Below are 24,684 nucleotides of genomic sequence, written 5' to 3'. Positions count from 1 at the left end.
ATGCCGAAAGGGAGGCAGCTCCGCGGACGCACGCTGACCTTCAGCGCAGGCCATGTCCTCGAAGAAGAAGATCTGTCCTTCTTCCAAGCCGTCTCCATTGGCAACCTGCCGAAGGTTCGGGAGGTCATGGAGGGGTACAGCGAGAGCGAGCAGCGACATCTGATGCAGATGACGGACTTCAAGGACCGCACCGCCCTGGAGATCGCCACGGAGGTTGAGCACGGCGAGATCGTCGAGTATCTCGTCAACAACTACGGCGTCATGATGGATCCGGTGCACGTACACGAATGTCTGATGGTCGCCATCAGCAAAGGCTACTTCCGGATCACAATGGTACTCCTTGACCATCCCCTGATGAATGAAAAAGGTGATTTCTAGATACCAGAAAGTAACGCCATAAAGCATTAGCACAATTTAGGGAGCGTCTTTTCATTTCCAATTACAATTACATTACACAAACACAACACACCATAACGTCAATATGCATTTCATTCAACACATGTCAGTTAATCCAAGGCGTTCCTGAGCTTTTTACTGCTAGGCGTGTCTGCATTGAACAACTCTGTAGGGGAGATGAATGCAGAGTTTGGTGACTCAAGTAGAAAATAATTCATCAATCAAAAAACGGGAAGGGTTGAATATCCACTGTTCCGTTTTCTCACCAAGAAAATGCAGCTCATGTTTTGATTAGAGGGCAGTTAATCATGAACACGTGTGTCAGTTAATGTACCGAAGTGCGAGATACTCTAGATGCGTAATAAACCAAACAATAATAGTAGTAATGGTGTGAGCTGATACATCAGATCTAGCAGCAACGGTCGTGAATGACTATTATAATACGTTATTTACACCTGGTTGCCCCTCCAGTTTTTCGATTGGAGTAATGACGAAAATTTGCGCTTTGAATAATTCAAAGTAATACTTAACTGTAAATATTGTTCTTAAAAAGTATTACAGTCATGAATATCGCCGGCACTGCATGTCAGGTGCTAGCATAATTGCGGCGCCTGATGGGTCAAGAGGGCGTCGGTAGGTAAATTTAACATCCAAGGATGGTCAGGACCTAAAAGATAAGGATCTGTAGGATTTCTATGTTGTGTAAGTCTCACGTATCAATCATAATGATGGAGGTGATTACGATGATGATGATAATGGTAATTTAATAGTTACATAATATTGATAACATATTATAACTAATGGTAATGATAATGTAATATAACTTACACCACAATTGTTTGTAATAATAATGATTATGATAATTATGGCTTTCTTTATGCAGGCTGACCTCATCAGTATTGCCATTGCTCTGAGAGGGCTTTGGCATTGTGATTACCCTAGCATTGCCAAACACAGTACCCATTTTATACACCTGGTTCGAAAGGGGTATGGCGGGTAGAAACATCTAGGCCGTCTATTCATTTGACTTGATTCGAACTCGACTCCTCTCTCCGATAGAAAGTCAAGAATCGAATCCACAGTGCCCCCATGCATGTCACAAAAAGTGCCGATATGAATTTCATGTATTATTTTAAAAAGGATTGTGTTTGTACCACCACAGAGGAGAGAAAGAGGAAGGGTGCTGGCACTCACTTCGATATAAAGAGCAACTCGAAATTCGACCGTGATGTCACACCTCTCATGCTGGCTGCCCACTGCAACGAGGTTGACATTATCCGCATGCTCCTCAGTCGTGGACACCGCATCGCAGACCCCCACGCCATCCTCTGCAATTGCACTGAATGTACATGTGCAAGAGGTAACACGAACTTCTTCCCCATTCTATTCCCACGTAATTATACGCAACCACACTCATATAAAAATGGATGTAACTTTTATGCCAAACCTGCATTGATGTTCTGAAATAACGAGGAATAGATATTTCTTCGTTCGGAGCCGCTGCTTTTACTCCAACTAAATGTAGATTCGTTTATAATATAGGACTGTTCCTCCTGTCACGCAGTGTTGCAAAAAATAGCGTTGCATAGGGCCTACCACTGTTATCAAAACTGTTTAATGAAATCATATCCCGATCCTAATCTCCCTTCCCCTCCCCCTCTCTCTTCCCCTCAAACCTCCCCCTCCCCTCCCCTTCTCTCTTCCCCTCAAACTTCCCGTTTTGTTTCAGTCCGCTAAAAATGTCACTGAAATTAGGTTTACTATAGCAATAATTTCATGCTCAATACATCTGTCGTCAAAATTCATTGCTATCAGTTCCCAAGCAGTCTCGCCGTCATTGTCTGCGTTCTCACTTCCACCAGACACTGACCCTTTGATGCACTCCTTGACCAATCTCCACACGAATCGCGCACTGGCCAGCGAGGCGTACATCTGCCTTACCAGCCCCGATCCTATTCTCACCGCCTTCCTGCTCAGCCATAATCTCATGAGGCTCGCCGCTCGCGAGAAGGAATTCAAGGTAACTCTGCTTTCACTTTAGAAAGAAAAAATTGTATCCCGACAAGTTTTACTGCTAAAGCGTCATGGGTACCGAAATTTCATACCACAGAATGTATCGTTAATGTTATGTAAATATTGTCAATGTGGTGGCAGTAAAACACTGACATGAGTCAACAAGCGACCAATATGTCCTGTAAAAAAAAAGAGGGACCCACTGAAAAGACGATGTTTGAAATATGTTTGGCCCGGCTCTCTTTACGCAAATCCACATCAACCTACTAATTGTAATTCATCTTATCTAACAATATATGTACTCGTATTTTGGTAGGATTTTTGCAACATTAGACATGATTAAAGGAGAGAACATTCGTCAGAAAGTTAGAAAGAAAGCCTGGATCAAAATATCAACCTCTAGTGATTGGTTGTAAGAGCTTCACGTGATCATAGTTATTTTCAACTATGCCAGAATTTTGGCATGTTTGACACTCCACGTAGTACTATTTGAAACGTGACGTCACTTCTATGACGACACTTTGTAAATAGTATACTGTTCTCAAAATGATGTCACAAAGCGATCCTAAACATGTGCGCAGCTTTGTTCCGTCACTGTTTGAAATGTTATAATTTCTATCAAAAACAATTGTGACGTCATAAAACAATAGTTGCATTGCGTAAAGCTTTGTACCGTCACTCTTTGAAATGTAACATTTTCGAACAAAACAAATTTTCACATCACAAAGCAGTTTTGACATCGCCGCGTAGGATCAATAAAGGGTCCCTTTTAACACAACGTCGCATCCAAGATACGATCAAAGAGGTTCTATATGTAATAGAGCGCGCGCTCGCATATAGAAGCGGGGCCAATTGAACGACCCGCCGGTATATGGACAAATATTGATTTTCCTTAAAATTAGAATGATTTTTCCTACCCAACCCCATCTTCAAAGCTGTACTTTACGTGTATTACTATAGGCACTTCTGGGTTAAGGCTTCTGGTAGGCGACCTCTTTCGTGCGCGAGCGCCACTGTTTTCTTTGTACGCACTGAATGGTGAGCGCTTACTCTATCACATATAAAACCTCTTTGAATACGATCTTCTTACCTCACATTTTTATGCCTCCGCCACGAAGTGGTGCCGGAGGCATAATGTTTTTGGGTTGTCAGTCCGTCCGTAATGAATTTTGTGGACAGCATAACTAAAAAACCTTTTGAGCTATCCTAATGAAACTTCGCATGTATGTTTATTAGGGGGAAGTTGTGCCTATCAACTTTTGGATGCACATGCTCAAGGTCAAAGGTCAAGAGGTCAAGGTCAAATACGTAAAATTTCACTATTTCCATCATATCTGTGCGGTGCCTGAAGATATTTTCTTGAAACTTAGTGTATACATGTATTACCCAATTACGATTCTCTGGTGAACGTTTCAGGTCATGAGGTCAAAGTTCAAAGGTCAAAAGGTCAAGTAAAATATTAAAACTTCACTTTTTTTCTCCATAACTTGGAAATTGTTCAAGGTATCTTCATGGAACATGGTATACATGTGCTGACTGGCAGTGATTACGTAGAGCATTTAGGGTTCATGTGGTCAAAGGTCAGGGGTCAAAGGTTTAAGGGCAACACTTCAAAATTTTACTATTTCCCTCATATTTATGCAATGCCAGCAGGATTATTTTTTAAACACTTGGCGTATGCATGTATAACCTCATAGAGATTCTTTGGAAATGTCTTTTTTTTCTTTTTTCTTTTTGCCTCAAAGGTCAAAAGGTCAAAGATCAAGGGAAAGTGTTGAACTAACTTTTTCCTCCATATCTCGGAAGTGGCTCAAGTTATTTTGACTCTTTCTACATATTTCTAGACATGTTCTGCCTGACAGTGATTATCCTATGAATTTTAGGGTCAAAAGCCAAATTAAAATGTTAACAATGTACTTTTCAGTACAGAAATTGCACTTTTTCTCCATACCTTGAAAATTACTCAATGAATGAAATTATTCATGGGTCAAATTCAAGTTAAAGTCCTTAAATCCCCAAATACATGCTCTCCTATTCATCCAAGTAGACCTAGGTCAAGGAAGGTGAACATTCAACACATTTGTGACAAACTTGTCCTTTTAATATTTTTTTTCCAATCATTTTGGGAAATGTAATCACACATTGTCCACATGTACTATAGACATACAGTGTATTAGGAGAATCATGCATTATGGCTGAGGCATACCAGTCGCCATAGCGACATTTCTAGTTTTTCTTTTTCTTGTGTTTATCTTTTTTAATCCAAACTATAAAACCGAAATGCCATGCCTAATTTCTAGTTTCTGGATAGGCCTCGGTGACTCCAAAAGAACTATTCTCTGTGGGGCATATGCAGCCCCTAAGTAGCCCCGGTGACTCCAAAAGAACTATTCTCTGTGGGGCACATGCAGCCCCTATAAGTAGCCCCGGTGACTCCAAAAGAACTAAAATATAGTTCTTTTGGAATTAACTCTGCCTATGCAATATAGTTTTAACCAGAAGCTCTTAAGGCAAAGTATATTTGTACACTAAAACATATTCAACCACTCCATACTTCCACGAATCACGCAAAGTATTTCTCATAGGGCTTCTGTGGCTGGAATAAATGCAGTCATAAAGTTGAAACCAAACATCACAATCTTGGCCATCATAATAACTCTGTAACTCGCTATTTGCAATTCGTTAACATTCCAATTCATACACATACGATTGTTACACAAATCATTTGATTTGATGTTGTCATTTTATTTTTCAAAATAAAATCATAATTGTTTTTTAATTGTCTTAACTTTAGTATCGTGGTATGTTCTCTGTGACGTGTTGACTACATGTAGTCACAATATTCTACTCTTAACAAGAAAAGGAAGTGCAAGAACAGCCTGGTTTTTATACCAAGTTGTATTTCAGCAGGAGTAGAAATAAAATCCCTTTCTTGCCACGTTCAAATCAAGGACAGCGATCCGGATATGATATTCCATCACATATGTTTCACAAGTAAATCCCTGCGATAGCTCCAATCCCTACCATGAACACGCTCTCAAATTACTCTTCAGAAAAAAAAATATGGGGAACTACCTTCATGAGTCAATCGGGTTGAAGTGTAGGTATATAAATGTATTAGTGCCTTCAATTCATTGATGACAGTAGAGGATGACGAATTGATTCGAAATGCATTAAAGATGCGCAGCATCAATTAATAATGATCTGATTAAAGGAAACCAGAACCCAAAGAAAAATGTGGATGAATTGACAACAATATTATAAAGAAAATATAAGGGGAATTCCACAAAAAAAATACTTTTCTAGCATAATAAAAGAGCACTTGACTCTAACCGCTTTCAGAAAGCAGGGGGAATAATTGCTACCCTTAAAATATGTCAATATCAAGTTGATGGAATGTGTGATTTTCATGAAAAACGAATTTTTGTGGAATTCCCTTTATATTTTCTTTATAATTATTGTTGTCCACACAAGACGTCATAACCTCTAGTAGTCTCCTCATCCAATGGTTCCAACATCAAATCTTTAAAAATTCAGAACTTTTGCATCGATTATCTGATTTTCCTCAAACTTTTACTGATGTGTTCTACTACATAATGTTGCCGCTTTCACTCAATCCACATTTCCCTTTGGGTTTTGGTTTGCTTTAAGAGGAAATTTAGTGCATGCAACCCCTTTTTTTTTGTAAGAAAACAATAGGCCTACTCCTATCTAAGAAGAAAAAGACCTTTGATTAAGAATTAGATCTCGTCGTCTCTTATTACTCTATTTGACACGACTCTGTCACCAGCAGATGAAGAACAATTAATTAACGGTCACCTATACAAAATAATTCATGAACAAAGGGTGAAAGTAAGGGTGATTTAAGATTCATCAATCAAATTACGAACGACAAACGGAAAATGCTGTACTTTTGCAGATATAGTTTGATGCAAAAATTTATAAAAAGATAAAAGTTAGTATTTATCAGCTTTAATACTGTAGAATTGTGATGGAGTTTGCTGTGTTTATGAATATTGCCATTTTAGAATGAATATCGCGAACTCGCCAAGCAGTGCAAAGAGTTTGCGTCAGACCTTCTCGACATGTGCCAGACGACGGATGAGGTAAAGACTATTCTGACGCAAGAGGCCACCACCGCCATCGAGAGTCAGGCGGCAGAGGGCGCAAACACACTCCGTAAACACAAGGCACCCGGTAAACCCACGACGGAGGGGAAGGACAAAGATTTCTCCCTCCCACGACTCGATCTGGCCATCAAATACAAACAAAAGCAGGTATTTCTCATTCTGTTTCATCTCTCCGATTCATGTCATTTAGTCGACCTTCTCAATTTTGTTTTGTTTGTTCATTTTCCATCTGAGAAGATGGCTGGATAGCCCATATTCAGCTACACTAAGCTGGTCTTCCATGGGGTCCATTTGAGTGTGAGGCGGGACCACTTCACCGGGTTAAACACCCTGCTCTTTGCGATGAATGAATGAATTTGATGAATGAATGAATGAATGAATGAATTTGAATGAATTTGAATTTTGAGCTTTCAGCCTCACACGTTTAAAAAAGAAATCCACTCCAAAATTTATTAAATTTCACAAATGATAGATAAACGGGGCGATCGTTAGCGGGGCCGTTAACGATCACCCCGTTACTGTACAGGCATGCTAACCTGGAAACATTAAACTGCACATTACTTGAATATGAGACCATTCTGAAGCAAATAATTTTCACACAACAATAGATACATAATGTACTTTTAAATGAATCCCACAAGGATTGGAACAATCATCCCCCAGCATTCCCACTGATCAGTTACTAGCCATCCAGTTTAAGACCTTATTAGCATTAAAGTCTTATCATGTTATGATGTTTGAGTGTTTGATTTCAGAACCTGACATTGGGAGTGACGAGAAGTAATAATTTTCAGTATTATTGTTTATAAACATGCATAAACGCGCACACACAGTCTTCATGCATATTTGATATACATATTACGCATAAAGACATACCTTATGTATGTATATTATGTGTGATTTATGTACGTGTAAAACTTCATGTCTTTATGTGTTTATGACTTTGTTATAAACAGGTGAAGACATGAACTTTACCACCTGTCTGCAGGGGATAAAAGAGTCACACTACATTACTCTAATGCTAAAAAAGAATGACTTTGAGAACTGTAAAGATGTGTAAAGAGAAAAGATGGTGATGGTGATATATTAATGATTATAATGTATCATTGCAGAGCCGTTTGGAATATTCTTTAATAGTTTTTGTTATCGTAATGATCTGAAGATTCCAACCCAATCTGTTTCTTCATGTTCCTTTCATAACAATAAACAACTGTACAAGACAAGCCTATACACAGTGAAGAATTAAAATCGAAACGTAAGAATAGCATAGTTCGTACAGACTCCAAAAGATATAATCAATGATAATAAAATGACTCTAACTTTGTGTGTGTGTATCTATATCTATACTTCAGTTCGTCGCCCACCCTCACTGTCAACATCACTTAGCCACCCTTTGGTATAAGGGAACGCCCAGCCTTGCTCGCCAGTGGCATCCACTCATCAAATGTGTCATCACACTCGGCCTCATGGCCCTGCTGCCAGTCTTAACCCTCATCTATTGGACGTATCCCTTCGGAAAGGTAAATGATTGGTTTCACCCTTTGATTGCTTTGAGCGCTATTGTGGCAAGAAGGAATCCCCCATACCATCCTACACACTGTCCAAAGTCCCTGGCACATAAACGGTTAATTGGAATTTGCTGGTGGTATTCTGACTATTTGGCAATGTAAACCTATAGATCTAGTCAAGGTTCTAGTCAGTATCAATATCTGGATCCGTAAACTTGGATGTAACCCTATATTGTTCTCGGTTTCATTTGAGATTTGCTCCTGCAACAATTGCTAGCATGAAACATCTGCAAGGTACACCAAACATAAAGTTCACCCAAAAACATATAACTAACTCTAATCCTAATCCTCACATCAAACTATTAAGATCTAAAATCCTATCACAACCCTAACCCTAACCCTAAGTCCTTCGAGAAAAGAAGACCGGAGCATGTCGCAGGATCAAATATCGTGTCGCCATTGTTCTTACCCCCAGGCTAGATAAGAATACCCCCAGGCTAGATAAGAATATGTATCAGTGGTTCCATCCCATGGGTCAGGATAAATGACTGCCGAGATAGTTACTCATACATACGGAGAGATACGACTTTGTACATCACATGAAGAAGGCACCTGACCGACCCGTTTAAATCCAAAAGGCTCTAAAGACGAAAAGAATACCCTTTGAGGCCAGGCTAGCCAAAAATCACTGTGATGCATAATGTTGGATGTTGGTCCTATTCCCTCAGAAAAGAAAAAAGGGAAAAAAAAACTACATGATTGTTATCATCCCTTTGGTCTTGAGGTGAATAATAAATTTTCCTTGTGCCGACACTGCCCTTTAGCGAGATAAAATCAAATGTATTGCCGTTCTATGATATCCCTTGGTAAGATCTATAATAAATCGATCACAGTTATAGTCCCATTTGTTGTACCCCTACTTCCATCTTATGTCAAGTTAAAACTGCACATTTGCCCTTTCTCTGTGAGAATTTCATATACATATTCAGAACATATCAAAACTAGGCAACTCATATCAACCCCTACCCCCCCCCCCCCCCCCCCCCAAAAAAAAAAAATGAAAAATCAAATTTCAACAGGTCACGTTGGTTCTGATGGACTATATTGCTTACTGTTATATGTGAACCATTAATATTTCCAGTCACATTACAGTTGCTGATATTATGTTAGTGTTTCTTAAATTCATTCTCTTACACTGTTGCTGTAATGTATGTCCCAATGAAAATACTTCAAAAAGACTGCCGACATTGCATACCCATCAGCAAGATGTCGAAACACACGAATGCAATGAACTTCATCTGCCGAGTATCCGCTGTGAATAATTTCTAGGCTGCGAATTCCCTCTAGATTGCGGAGTACATGAGGAGCCCGAGAACGAAGTTCATGACGCATGCGTCGATGTACGTGTGCTTCCTGCTCATCCTCTTCCTCGAGTCCGTGATCTCCCAGGACCTCATGGGACCTCGTCACGGGCCCCAGACCATCGAGGACGACGGACGCTGTCCTCTCCTTTGCGAAAGTCTGCAAGCACTCGAAGGGTCGCCGGGAAAGTTTCTCGTGAGACAAACTAACCTCTCCTTCTTGCAATGGATTATGGCGATATTTGTATTAGGTTCGTTGTTCCTCACGAGAGAATACAAATCCATTGTTAATCATAATAGAAAGGCAGGTATGAACAAATCTGCACACACACGCTTATATACACACACGCGGGCGCGCGCTCGCATACACATGCATGCACATACACAAACACATACTTTAGTCAAGAATTGTTTTCACTCAATTTAATTTAGGTGATTATGTGAAACGTCTGCTTGATTTGTAGCCGAAAGCCTAGTTTTTCTTGTGGCAGGATGTTCAAAGATCACTTTTTGAAAAGTACTGAGAGGATACATGTATCTTTACTCAACACGTTGTCATGAAACTTGACTTCAGTCACAAAGCAATCCATCAATAATGGTTGAAATTTTCAGTTTACATTAATTTGCGGGAGAACGTATCGTAGTGCAGCTAATCACGCTAACAGCCTAAATACTAATGCGTTTCCATATTGAGGAATCAATGTGACGGATAAGGTAAACGGGATATGGTTCGCCGCAGTTAATACAGCTGAAGTCAAAGGATAATGGAATGACGGGAGTTCTTTTTTTTTCTACCACTTCTCCACTTTGAATGATCAACTCTCTTGTTTACCCTCACGTCCCCTCTTCTGCGCATATTATAGGGCTCTTGTGGGGAGAAATCAAGCAGATCTTCCAAGAAGGGTACAGGAACTACCTGAGCTCGGTGTGGAACTGGATCGATATCGCCATGCTGAATCTCCTGATATCTTCGCTCCTCCTCCGCGGAGCAGTGTCCGCGAAGGCGACCGCTGCCATGGGCTACTTCAACACCAACGGTACCTGCGAGGCGCTGGAGAGAAATAAAACTCAGGCTGTCAATTTTCTCTACTGGCTCAACACTGGTACGTGTCACGTAAGGCATATTTGTATTAGTTTGATTTTTTTCCCTGGATGATAGTAATAACTATGCATAACATATATGAAGCGCTTAATATCATATTTGTAAGCGCTGGAGGAAAAACAAAGATAAAGAACAAGTGAAGAGGAAAACAATGAGTAAGGACATCCACATAATAAAGTAACTACAGTAAACAATCATATATAACAATTATTACAAATACAACTACTACTACTAACACAAATGACACTGCCTAAAGAGATATGGTTTGAGGAGTGACTTAAATGAATCTAGTGTGTTGGCTTGTCGGATGCTGATGTGGAGATTGTTCCATAGTTTAGGGGCAAGAAAAGGAAAGGCACGGTAAGCATAACGTGTGTTGGTACGAGGTCGGGAGGATAACTGAAGATTGGCAGTGGTGGCGGAACGAAGACGTCTGGTGTGGAGGATGTGGATGCAGAGCGGAGAGAAACAAGATCTTGAAGGTAGGGTGGTGCAAGGTTGGGGTTGATTTTGAAGATGAGAAGGAGAACTTTGAAGATGATTCTGTCTTGGATCTGTAGCCAGTGAAGGGACTGTAAGATTGGCTTTATATGATCTGACTTTTTAGTTCGAATGGCAAGTCTTGCTGCAGTATTTTGTATACGTTGAAAGGGTGCAATGTGGGAGTGCGGGAGACCAGCAAGGAGACAATTGCAGTAATCCAAACGTGATGAGACGAAGGCATGGACTAATCGTTCCGTGGATGACTTATCGAGATAACGCCTTATCTTTCCGATTTTGCAGACACCCCGTGAGGCAGATCGACAGATACTTTTAATTTGATGATTGAGAGTCAGGTTCTTGTCGAGAGTGACCCCGAGTTCTGGAATACTCTCTGACGAAGAAATGCTTCCAGATTCAAAGTTAAGAGATACCAGGCGGTCTGTATTACGGAACTTGGATGACAGATGAAGCATTTCAGCTTTGAGCTCATTAAGCTTCGGTCTATGCTCAAATGACATTCTCTTTATATCATTGATACAGGCGGAGAGTCTCAGCATCGCCCCCCCCCCCCATGATCTGATGAGCTCATGATGAGGTATATTTGAGTCTCATCAGCGTAGGTTGCATGTTGCATTCCATGATGAGAGTTGATAAGTCTTCCCAAAGGACCGGTGTACAGGATATACATCAGGGGTCTCACAAGTTACTGATCCTTGAGGGACCCCATAAGGAAAGGAAAATGGTCTGAAGTGCCATTATGTACAAGACTCTCCTGATTGCGTCCTTCCAGATTAGATTCTATCCAATGGAGAACAGTTCCTTTGATACAATAATCAGACTCAAGGAGATGAAGGAGACTGTGATGATCTAGCGTATCAAACGCAGCGAAGTAGTCTAGAATAATGAGGACAGCTTCCTGACCCTTGTCCAGAGCAAGCAGAAGATCATTGAAGACTCCTTCCAGAGTGGTTTCAGTAGAATGAAAATGACGATAAGCCGATTGATGAGGTGGAAACAAGCCGTTTTCATTCAGATAAGTCCTTAGTTGAGCTGCAACAAGTTTCTCAAGGATCTTCCTTGCTAAGAAATGGTAAGTTAGCGATAGGCCTGTAGTTTTTTTAATCATTCCGTTCAAGACCAGGTTTCTTTAGTAAAGGTACCACATGCGCTGTCTTGAACTGCTCAGGAACCACTCCTGAGGAAAGAGAGAGGCTGATGATTTGTGTCATAAGAGGCAGAAGTTCATCAAGGCATGCCTTTACCAGCCATGTGGGGATTATATCTAAGCTGGAAGACTTTGAGGATAGTGATTTGATGAGAGATTTCACTCGGCTTTCAGAAACAGGATCAAACTCTGACAGATTGCAGTCAGGTGAAATCCCAGGTTGTGCAGGCAAACAGGAGAACTCATGAGAAGAATCATCAAAGGAAGAAACAATTGAGCTGATCTTGATCTCAAAGAACTCCCCAAAGTTATTGGCTAGGTCCTCATCAGAAGAGTGATCAGGAAGTGCTGGGGAACGATTGGGGGTCGAAAACCTTTTCACTACCTAAATAAAAACTGCTTGGTATTTGATCCCTTGATCTCACACTTGAATTACTTTGATTTGGCTTCAAACAGTATATTGAAGTAAGCTTCACATTCCTTCTTATACAATTGTTTATGGATGCAAAATCCGGATTTAACCATTCGACCCTCTTCCCGCCGCCTGACCTCTTAGCCTCGATCCCTAACCTCTTCGTTATACCATGGTGCATGCGGCTTAATGGTAATGACCTTGCTTTCAGCGGGAGCATGCTTGTCAAGTAGTTGAATCAACGTCTCATTATACACGTCGACAGCCGTGGAAAGATGAGATGAAAGTGAAGTGGTATAAACCCTCAGAACAGATGCGGGTGAGAATCTGATGTTGAAGTCCATGAGCTCAAACGATGAGTAGGTCTTTGCATCATCCAAAGAGATGGAAGCAGAAGAACGGTGGATGACACAGATTCCCCCTCATTTGGAACCGTTGCGGGGACAATGTGAGATGCTACAATTTGGAAGTGTAAGCTTTAAGATCGGCTAAAACATGGTTATCCCTGTGATCACCAGTAAGCCAAGACTCTGTAATAACTAGAGCATCAAGATTGCATTCCTGTATCAGATCACTGATACACGTTGACTTGTTACTGATAGAAAGGCATTCCACAGACCGATTGGGCTTGGGTGTTATTTGTCACTTTCTGACGGTTAATTTGTGTTTTTTCCCTCGATTCTGACACTCTCAAAATATTACCCTTACGAAAAAGTCTTGTGGTACTCCTGTGGTAATTACCACAGGACGGTACCACAGGACAGTACCACAGGAAAGTACCACAGGACAGTACCACAGGACAGTACCACAGGAATTGTCCTGTGGTATTTTGGGACATACCACAGGACAGTACCACAGGAATTCCTGTGGTATTTTGGGACGTACCACAGGGCAGTACCACAGGAAAGTACCACAGGACCGGTACCACAGAACAGTACCACAGGACAGTACCACAGGAATTCCTGTGGTATTTTGGGACGTACCACAGGGCAGTACCACAGGACTAGTACCACAGAACAGTACCACAGGAACTGTCCTGTGGTATTTTGGGACAGTACCACAGGACAGTACCACAGGTCGATCATTACCACACAGCATTACCACGGGGCAGTACCACACAGCATTTCCATGGTACCACAGGAGAGTACCACACAGGACAGATCGAAAAAAAAAATCTGGGAGACTTTTAGCCACATTTCACGGAATATTCCTGATAGGTGAGAGATGGATTTCAGGACAAACATGGCCCTACTTAATAACCTGTCCTACTCCTAACATATAACCACAAACGAGAGTCTAATGGCCAAGTGCCAATCTAGTCCTATAATAGATCTATATAGTCATATTCTATTCCTAGGTAGCCATCGACCCTATCAGTACATATATATATGGCCGTCTATCCGTAAAGCATTAAGGCATGGTTACTAACTCGATTATACTTTATTATCAAGATATGAAATTACACTTTCATAACAATATCTATGATACTGGGAATAACATAACATAATTAGACAATCTTTCATAAAGTTCAAAGTAACTTCCATCATTAATACTTTGATTTTTTAAGACATATATGTATTTTCTAAAATCTAGAGTGCTTTTTATGAATATTCATGAGCTATGTAAAAATTTGTACCACAGGAGTACCACAGGAGTACCACAGGAGTACCACAGAAGTCCTTATGAAATTTCTCATGCTTTACATCAGCACTTTCACTAAATAGGTAATACTGTAGGAGTATAGGACAGGATAAGTAATGGCAAATCAATTGTTATAATTCACAGCATAACTCATCTATCAATTAATTGAGGAATATTAATATGTGCTTTTTTGTTTGTATTTTTATTATAAATTTCAGTTGATTCTGCCTTACAATTTTCCTGTGTGGTACTCCTGTGTGGTACTGCTGTTTGATATTCTCCTGATGTGATAGTCCTCTGGTATAAAATGTTAAGAAAAAAAAAAGAATATGCTGTAGCATTTTTCTGTGGTACTTACGAATTTAATTTGCTGTGTGGTACTTCTGTGTGGAATAGCACCATATTATGATTTTCCTGTGGGATTTTGGACAGTTCCTGTGGTACTCTCCTGTGGTATACATCGAAAATTACCACAGGAATTCCTGTCGTACTGTCCTGTGGTACGTTCCAAAATTCCACAGGACAATTCGTGTGGTACTGTCCTGTGGTACGTCCCAAAATACCACAGGACAAGTCATGTGGTACTGTCCTGTGGTACTATCCTGTGGTACTTTCCTGTGGTATTGTCCTGTGGTACTGCCCTGTGGTACTGTCCTGTGGTACGTCCCAAAATACCACAGGACAAGTCGTGTGGTACTGTCCTGTGGTACTATTCTGTGGTACTGTCCTGTGGTACGTCCCAAAATACCACAGGACAAGTCGTGTGGTACTGTCCTGTGGTACTATCCTGTGGTACTGTCCTGTGGTACTGCCCTGTAGTACGTCCCAAAATACCACAGGACAAGTCGTGTGGTACTGTCCTGTGGTACTATCCTGTGGTACTTTCCTGTGGTACTGTCCTGTGGTACTGCCCTGTGGTACTGTCCTGTGGTACGTCCCAAAATACCACAGGACAAGTCGTGAGGTACTGTCCTGTGGTATGTCCCAAAATACCACAGGACAATTCCTGTGGTACTGTCCTGTGGTATGTCCCAAAATACCACAGGACAATTCCTGTGGTACTGTCCTGTGGTATGTCCCAAAATACCACAGGACAAGTCGTGTGGTACTGTCCTGTGGTACTTTCCTGTGGTACTGCCCTGTGGTACTGTCCTGTGGTACGTCCCAAAATACCACAGGACAAGTCGTGAGGTACTGTCCTGTGGTAATATCATGTGGTACTGTCCTGTGGTATGTCCCAAAATACCACAGGACGAGTCGTGTGGTACTCTCCTGTGGTACTATCCTTTGGTACTTTCCTGTGGTACTGTCCTGTGGTACTGCCCTGTGGTACTGCCCTGTGGTACTGTCCTGTGGTACGTCCCAAAATACCACAGGACGAGTCGTGTGGTACTCTCCTGTGGTACTATCCTTTGGTACTTTCCTGTGGTACTGTCCTGTGGTACTGCCCTGTGGTACTATCCTGTGGTACTTTTCTGTGGTACTGTCCTGTGGTACTGTCCTGTGGTACTGTCCTGTGGTACTGTCCTGTGGTACTGTCCTGTGGTACTGCCCTGTGGTACTGTCCTGTGGTACGTCCCAAAATACCACAGGACAAGTCGTGTGGTACTGTCCTGTGGTACTATCCTGTGGTACTTTTCTGTGGTACTGTCCTGTGGTACTGTCCTGTGGTACGTCCCAAAATACCACAGGACAAGTCGTGAGGTACTGTCCTGTGGTACTATCCTGTGGTACTGTCCTGTGGTACATCCCAAAATACCACAGGACAATTCCTGTGGTACTGTCCTGTGGTACTTTCCTGTGGTACTGTCCTGTGGTACTTTCCTGTGGTACTGTCCTGTGGAACTGCCCTGTGGTACTGTCCTGTGGTACGTCCTAAAATACCACAAAACAAGTCGTGTGGAACTGTCCTGTGGTACTATCCTGTGGAATTCCTGTTGTACTCTCCTGTGGTACGTCCCAAATGACAATTCATGTGGTACTGTTGTGTGGTATACGTCCCAAAATACCACAGGACAATTTGTGTGTATACTGTCTTGTGGTACTGTCATGTGGTACTTTCCTGTGGTAATGTCCTGTGGTACTGCCCTGTGGTACATCCCAGAGTACCACACGAGCCTGTGACACAGTACCACACAGTTCCTGTGTTAACATATATTTGTGTGGTACATTGTGTGGTACCAACCAGTACCACAGGGAGTACCACATGAGCCTGTAAAACAGTACCACACAGTTCCTGTGGTAACATTTATTTATGTGGTACATTGTGTGGTACTGACAAGTACTACAGGGAGTACCCTACAAGCCTGTGGTACAGTACCACACAATTCCTGTGGTAACATTACAAGTGTGTGGTACATTGTGTGGTACCGACAAGTACCACAGGGAGTACCACAGGACTTTTTTGTTAGGGTAACCTGGTTGCTTAATGTGCTTTTCTTCTGGCTGATGCTTCCTTTTTCCATCCATACGTGTAGGGGCTTGTGTAGAGCTCCAGGTGTAAGAGAAAGTTGGTTCCTCCGTCCCACCCCTGCTCTTCTACGACGTCGTGTTGACTTTCGGTGGGAGATCCCCAGGAAAGTTAGCTTCTTCCATAAGATAGGAGACAGCCTCTGATGGCAAGTGTCATGAAGGCTAACATCAAACAATTGTTCACGTGTATAGGATATGCTTTCTCTGACAGGTTGTGTGTGTTCAGATCTGACTTCAACACCAGGATTGGGAATAATGTCACCATCCTTTAGAAGCAAACTGTGGTGAGACGCATCAGAGTTGGGGTAATAGCTGATTCGGTTGCCATAAAATATCCAAACAGGTCTGGAAAATGAGAGTCCAATCCACATGCAGTAAAAACAGGCTTGTACACACATAAAGCAGCTTGCTGTCCATTGAAATTGGAGATATCCAACAGACTCACCCCCACCAGGAGCACTATAGAATAACACGTAGTTGCCTCCATTGTCACCAAGGGTTCTCCTTGTCCTTCACATTGTAGTCAGGCTTGAGTGAATATCAATGCCACTGTGTTGCATGGAGGAGCTGTAACATGGCTGCACTTGACCAGTGTACACATGAAGCAGTATGACCAGGTGCAGGGCTAAATCTTCTCAAGATGTAGTTGAATCACTCTTACAAGTCCAGAAGAACCCTGAGATGACTACAAAAACACTGGTACAGTTTTTGATCAGCAAAACACATGAAACCCAACAAATATTAGGTGAAAAAAAGGAGAGCGGTCAGGAGAGCTGCCCGCAGGATGGGCGCTCCATGGGAATGAACCACTACATCTGTAATGTATGAGATTCTATGCATGCATTGTTCGCAAAGGTCATTCAATACCTAGTCACAGTAGCCGGTAGCCTGGGGAAACGTGAGTGGCTACATCAATCTGCATTTATAATACATTTGTAGTTGCCCACTTGGGTACATCAGGGAGTTTTCGCAAGCACGGTGCGGCCGGGAATTGAGCATGCCGTGTGCACAATTTGCTTCTGCGCATGATCAAAGCCGAGAAACGTCCCGTCCTGGGGAAAACGAGTACACGGTACTCGGCCGAAATAGCGTTCGGTGGGCAGCGAGTGAGCCAGCCAGCCAGCCAGCCAGCCAATTTGTGATCTTGTCCATACGCCGGGGTACGGGGACTGTCACAGCTGATTGCTTCCGCGTATTCTCAGTCTTCCCGTCGTGTAGCGAAAACTCTCTATTTAAAAAAAAAAAATCGTGAAAAAACACGTGACGTTGAATAGTACATTAAATCTTATGCTCATCGGTAACCGTAAGCTCCAGTCGAGATTTTTCGCCTGTATCTGTGGTTACTTTCTGACACACAGAGATTAGTGATAAGAATCTTTCCACAATTCGTTCCCGGGATTCACGATTATATCCGAGCCGGACCAACCTTCCCGCTCCAAGTTATCTAGTCTTTTAACGTCACAGAGCTTTACAGAGTGTTGTCGTACTTGGCAACAACTTTGTTAATGCCTTCCTGTGAATCTTAATTTGAGGAAGCGGGTGAATGAAGTGGTTCTCTACTATGCTGTATTAAATAACGTTTAATGTTAATCAATTTTAATGCATTTCCGAAACGGTCCATTTTCAAAGCAGCAGTTTCTTTTTTAACTATCCATGATTTTATTTCTGGCAATTACTACACGTCACGGAATATTATAACGTAACGCGATATATTGTGCGTATCTTTTAGCCTTACTGCGTATGACGCGCAATTCCGCAGAAGAAGAAGAAGGAAGAGAAAATATTATGAAGTGTGAGACTATTTCACCTTGTTTTATCTTCTTCGTTTTATGGACATTCAATAATTTGCTAAACTCTAACCCTATTTTTGCGTTCGTCTCCCAAGATCGTAAAGACTGGCACGACTACGACCCACAGCTGATCGCTGAGTCGCTCTTCGCGATGGCAAACATCCTCAGCTTTTCTCGCATCACCTACATTCTTCCGGTCAACCAGTTCCTGGGCCCGCTCCAGATCTCCCTCATGAGGATGATTGGTCAAATCATGCGCTTCGGAGCCGTCTTCATCGTTGTGTTTCTGGCCTTCTTCTGCGCGCTGACCAACCTCTACTGGAACTACCCGGACGACACCAAGTTTGGCAGGTCTGCTACTTTGGTCCTTTCTTTGCGTCTTAAATACCATAGGGTGGGAAAAATAAATGGCCCGTTTCGGATGTATTCGAGATTTCCCATAACGAATCGTGTGCAACTTTACCACTGATCTCTTAGTATTAAAGTGCACACACAACCGAACGATCTCGACTTGTTGACTGGAGTAGAGCGTTACCGATGACGTTCGACTCTGGACAGTCGACATATTTCGGCTGCTTGTGTTCCGCCGTAAAGCTGCACAAAGTTCTTAATACTTAGTACATCCGAGTCGCTGGCCATCCTGGCCAGGGCCATCTTGGCCAGCCTTTTCACGCTACCACGCTACCAGGTTTTCAACTCATCAAGTTCTGGCAGAATTTGCTCGTGAAAGAATTATTGACTTGAATTTTACTGGAAAACTTGTATTAGTACAGGATAAGACAGAACTGGTTAAACTCATTTCATCTAAGCAAAGTCAGAATTTAATGGGCCAATTTTAAGAAAGAAACTAATTTGATAAAATTCCTTGCCAATTTTAGAATTATTGATTAGTTTAAGATATAACGGGATCTTAAAAATTCTGCAACGGATATGACAGTTTTATGTGAACAGCAAAAGGCCCACTAAAAAATGTTTACTGTTACCTTTCGAGACACTTACAATAGTAACAGTCATAATTATAGAAATACAAGGCCAAAACGCAATAACGTGATGTCAGGGATCTGATAGGACTCCACTCAGTCATCATGCATTCAGTCCGATTGTTTCTCGTTGCTAGGGCCGATCGCACCTTGACGACGCTGTTGTGGGCTCTCTTCGGGCTCGCCGAGCAAGAAGACGTCAAGTGCAGTTCGGGGACGACGGAGTGCGGACACACGACCACCGAGATCGTCGGCACCGCTCTCTACATCATGTACCACCTCATCATGGCACTTGTGATGTTGAATATGCTGATCGCGATGATGACGACTTCCTTCCAAGAGATATACGTGAGTTAAACAAACCCATGCTGCTATAAACCCACTGAACTCTATACCTCCTCCAGAGATCAGTATAGCCCATAAAATTTTGATACATTTTTCAGTTGATACTACCCTTATATTGAAAGTTCGTCTTGACAAATCAAGTATGTCGCTTTGTAAGGAAACAGAAAATGAGAAGTATAAAAACCAGTGGGAAGTTTTGTTGAATAATCGAACTCATATAAAAAATATGATAATTCTATGTAAAAGTTTACAGCGTAGAGTAAAATTTTTGATGAGCAATTCGCTATTTGTTTTGTACACAAAGTTTCACTAATTTTCATTTTCTCATATATTTTGATATAGGCAGAAGATGTCGGCCGGGAATGATATGCAGAAACATAATGTTTCTGCATGTCATTTTTATATTTAAAAAAATATTATGACCAAAAACTGGTCTGAATTCTTGTGTATAATCCGTATGGAGAGCTGCTCAATACGTGTACCTATATCACACAGATTTTCCAATAGTCCTTACTCCACTGTACTCTCTAAAACTTTTACAGTTCATGGCTTTTTGTGTGTGTCCATTTTCCCACAATTTTCACTTATATATACTTATTTCACTGTTATGTGGTCATACAAAGCTACACAGTATCAGGATTGCTTTCTCTTTAAAGTCGTTCCTCCCCTAATCCTAAGCAACATCAGACTACATCTCTTCATAGTCCATCCCTTGACAATATAATGATGGCATGAGAGTTTGATGCGTTGAATATTTTAAACGTGCCGACCGAATTACAGGACGATCAAGATGTCGAATGGAAGTTCGCTCGCTCCAAACTTTGGATGGTGTATTTCGAACGAGGAGCCACTCTCCCGCCGCCTTTCAATATCATTCCCAGTCCCAAGACAGTGGTGCACTTTATCAAATTTGTGAAGAAACAGTTCTCCCGCTCGATTAGAAGGTCGTCAATGGAGTTGAGACTAGAGGTAAGACGATTGTTTTGAGACGGGCACGTCACGAGACCGACACCCACGAGTTACAGCCCACGAGTCGTACAGCTCACAAATCATACAACCCATGAGTTATACAGCTCACGAGTCATACAGCCCATTAGTTCGTAACTAAACTTACAAGGCCCACAAGACCGACACATTAAGCACCGGGTTATATCTGTCGAACTCTTGGGCTGTTTCTACCTAGGGTCAAACTAATGGGCTTTATTTGCCTAGTGTCGAACTCATGGGCTGTATGACTCGTGAGTTGTATGATTCATGAACCTGTTTTCAATGTCGAACTCGTCGGCTGTATGACTCGTGGGTGTCGGTCTGATGGGACAACCCCTTTGAGACACAGCCATAATAATCCAATTCACAGTAAGCAATAGTCTGCAATGACCTGTTGAACCACAGACGTTTTAAAGCATGGATCAATCTTTAAGAAGAGCTGTTGAAAAAAGTCAAGCAAGGCGTGATAATTTACATACAAGCGATGCCATTGATAAATGCCTTTTGTTATTTTGGTTGAAAAGAATGCACATTCACCTGTAATTTCCAAAATGCCCCTTGTTCATCAAATATGAATATTCATAACATGATTTTCATGAAGACCTACCGAGATTTCTTTAAAAAAATGAAATCTCAGTTACAAGTCACTTTCCAAGATTTGTACATGTGAACTGGCTTATTGAGATACGAACACACACGTACACACAAATTGACATTTTTGCCAGACGTTTAACGGTAATATATTGCAACTTATCTGCATTCTAATTACGAATGAAGTAGAGTCAGCAATTCGACAGTTAAGAAAGGCGATGATATCGGTCTTTTACGAATAAAAGGTGACCAATTTTATATCATATATACATTAGGGGCAAAAACTACTGATGAACTTAAAGGGGAAGGCTAGTAACTGATCAGTGGGAATCAGTGGAAATGCTGGGAGATAATTGTTCCAATCCTTATGGGATTCATTCAAGAGTTCATTGTATATCTATTGTTGTGTGAAAATGATTTGCTTCAGAATGGTCTCATATTTAAGTAATGTGCAGTTTAATGCTTCCAGGTTAACGTCCCTGGTCAGTGACGGAGCATTAATCTGCACATTACTTGAATATGAGACCGTTCTGAAGCAAATCATTTTCACACAACAATAGATATACAATGAACTCTTGAATGAATCCCATAAGGATTGGAACAATCATCTCCCAGCATTTCCACTGATTCCCACTGATCGGTTACTAGCCTTCCCCTTTAAACAATAGAGAACGGCTATTAAAATATATATTATGATAATGATATGTGTTCTAAGTCTCAGAGTGAATGGTGCTACACCAGGTGTTTTCTACAGATTAGGGTTTGCGCATGCAAATGTTCAGTCTCCTGTTGCTTTTTTTTTCATGTTTTGATGTGTACAAGTCGTAGAAGCTTATGTCATGACTGTGTTTGTGAGATTTGAACAGTAATCCCTCAGGATAGTGTAGATAGTGATAGTTGATAGTCAATGAGCAAACGTCTGATGATATTCTGAAAAGTGTGCCGCCAAAGAACGCTGACTAAATTTCCAATGTAAACTACGATAGATCTTTCTCTGTGCAGATATTATTTCCAATGTTGTACATTCAATTTATCACAGGGAAACCTGAACCTAAATCGACGGGCTGGTATGCGAAAACAAGTAGCGTCTCATGAGGTATTTGTATACAAAACTACTCTCAAAATTATTGCTCCAAACTTCCACATCCTCTTTCTTTATTCTTCTTCATCTACTCCTCCTTCTTCATCATCGTCGTCGTTATCATCTGCTTCTTCTTCTTCTTCTTTTTTTCATCACCATCATCATCTTCTTCCTCAGTGCGATTCAACGCAATACAGTCGCTGATTATTTTCATTCATAAAAAGGGTAAAACACTATCATGACTTGGCAAAGCATACCTTTCACAAGTCATAATGTTTGAACAATCAAGAAATTAGTACAATGATATATTATTTAATATATATATATATATATATATATATATATGTGTGTGTGTGTGTGTGATTGAATGACAAGAAAACAATGCATTCTTTGCGACGTCGATAAAAAGTAAATCATGATCTGATGGTGATGTGCGTTAAAAGCAGGACCTGTAACATGTGGATCACTCAAAATCTCTGAATTCATACTGATATTTTCTGTGAAGGTACTAGCTTTTAACTCCTGTCGACGATACACTTTCATTACTGTATAATTATCCTACTATTTCTGCTGGTACGAATAATCTCTTTTTATTCGATGTACAAGCCATATAAAAATAAATTCTGTATTCATCATTTTATTGTCTCGGAGCTCTTATTGGGTAATTTGTACTGATTGGTATAAGTTCAAGTTCAAGTTCAAGTTCAACTTTATTTTAATTTCCATTAGATAAACAGGAGAAATTATATTCAATGCATAAACAAAACAAATTTGTAGTAATTTCGATAAACGTACATTAACAAGATACATGTGATGATAGTATCAATATTTATTGTCATCTTTATTTCATTTTGCATATCATGTCCTTTTTTTGTGAATGATGGAAATAAATGAAATAAAATGAAGTGAAATTAAATAATATTGATAATAATAATAATAATGATAATAACAATAATTATAATTATTATTATTATAATTATAATTATAAAATAAAACATATAAACAATAATACATAATACAATAGTGTCTTCTTTATCCAGTTTAGCCTCTTCAGTGTTGCCACTGCTCTACCAGAGGGCCCTGCATTATCCATTGTAATTACCCTAGCTTTCTAAAGGTACTGGGTGGGAATCGAACTCGGGTCCTCCGATTGGGAGTCGGGAGTCTTATCCACTATGCCACATCGCCCCCATGAAATACGCATGTGTAATGCACTTATTATGTTCCATTTTTCTCCCCAATTCCGACAGAGTCTAATGAAAAAGGTGATCAAACGTTACCTCTTCAAACTACAGAACGAAAAGGAGGGAGAGGATGGTGGTGAAGGTACGGATGAGAGAAAAAAACAACAACAAATGTAGGCCTACTTGTTTAACACTCAATCTCATGAAGATTAACTTTGGTCAAATTTCTTTGTTTGCTTGTTTTTTTAACGGAGGCCAATTTGTATTTTCGTGTTGCTAACTAAATGTCTTTTTTTTGTTGTTACTTGTTCTTTCTTTTGCACATGTGACGATACATTTTTGTTCGAACCTGTTGAACTTGTTTATTTGTTGATGGGTTGTGTTTATGTTTATTTGTTTGTTTGTTTGTTTGTTTTTTGATAATGATAATAATAATGATAATAACTTAGTGCGTAATACTGACATTTCTAAGCGCATTAATACGGAAAAAACTGAATTAGAATACAGCATGATATATATACATAATATGACAACAACCACAACAATTACGATTGAGTAAAGATAAGTTTTCAGCAATGATCTAAACTTATCAACACTTCCAGTATTTCGAATACAAGTAGTTGTTCTCTCTTGTGGTCATTGTTACGCTGTGGAAAGGGGTAGTAAAAAGAAAATGACGAGTCCGTCTTGTTGTTTAACGTGTAGGAGAAATTGAAGAACTGAAGAACGACATTTCGAGCTTCAGATGCGAGGTGATGGAGCGCCTCAAACAGGTGGCACCGGGTGCCTTCTCCGATGGTTCCCTCTCGGCCAATCGCCTGCAGACTTTCCCCAGTGTTTTCGCCAGCACCGAGTCACTCGCGGGCCCCAAGGCACAGCGACAAATGAGCGAAGTCAACGCGCGGTTGGACGTACTGGAGAGGAACGTGCAACAGATCACGGACTCCTTCGCCGAGTTCTTCGTGCATGCCAACCAGCTCTTGCGCGCCAAATCAGACGCCGGCTCGGGGGATAGCCTGCAGCAGATGTGTAACACGCAATGA

General features: G+C 41.0%; 1 protein-coding gene across 1 annotated transcript; it reads left to right on the top strand.

Annotated features, from left to right (window-relative positions):
* Positions 1-24,684, top strand: LOC139720657 (short transient receptor potential channel 7-like). Its single transcript, XM_071632014.1, has 13 exons — positions 1-367; positions 1,559-1,756; positions 2,259-2,416; positions 6,438-6,686; positions 7,892-8,059; positions 9,395-9,659; positions 10,272-10,511; positions 18,569-18,824; positions 19,591-19,801; positions 20,579-20,767; positions 22,416-22,472; positions 23,708-23,783; positions 24,347-24,684. Exons 1-13 carry the CDS (start codon positions 1-3, stop codon positions 24,682-24,684), a joined length of 2,772 nt encoding a protein of 923 aa, XP_071488115.1.

The sequence above is a fragment of the Diadema antillarum genome, unplaced genomic scaffold (genome assembly GCF_040938485.1).
Source record: "Diadema antillarum isolate AM-2024a unplaced genomic scaffold, OU_Dant_1.0 scf00000131, whole genome shotgun sequence".
Classification (NCBI taxonomy): Eukaryota; Metazoa; Echinodermata; class Echinoidea; order Diadematoida; family Diadematidae; genus Diadema; species Diadema antillarum.
This window is presented reverse-complemented; position numbering and strand designations above follow the sequence as displayed.

What these genes read in the sequence shown, in the direction of transcription:
- LOC139720657 (XM_071632014.1), top strand. Translation starts at nt 1, where the DNA reads ATGCCGAAAGGGAGGCAGCTCCGCGGACGCACGCTGACCTTCAGCGCA. An exon ending in TGAATGTACATGTGCAAGAG is followed by an intron (nt 1,757 to 2,258) that starts GTAACACGAACT and finishes CACTTCCACCAG; the next exon opens with ACACTGACCCTTTGATGCAC. An exon ending in AACAAGTAGCGTCTCATGAG is followed by an intron (nt 22,473 to 23,707) that starts GTATTTGTATAC and finishes CAATTCCGACAG; the next exon opens with AGTCTAATGAAAAAGGTGAT.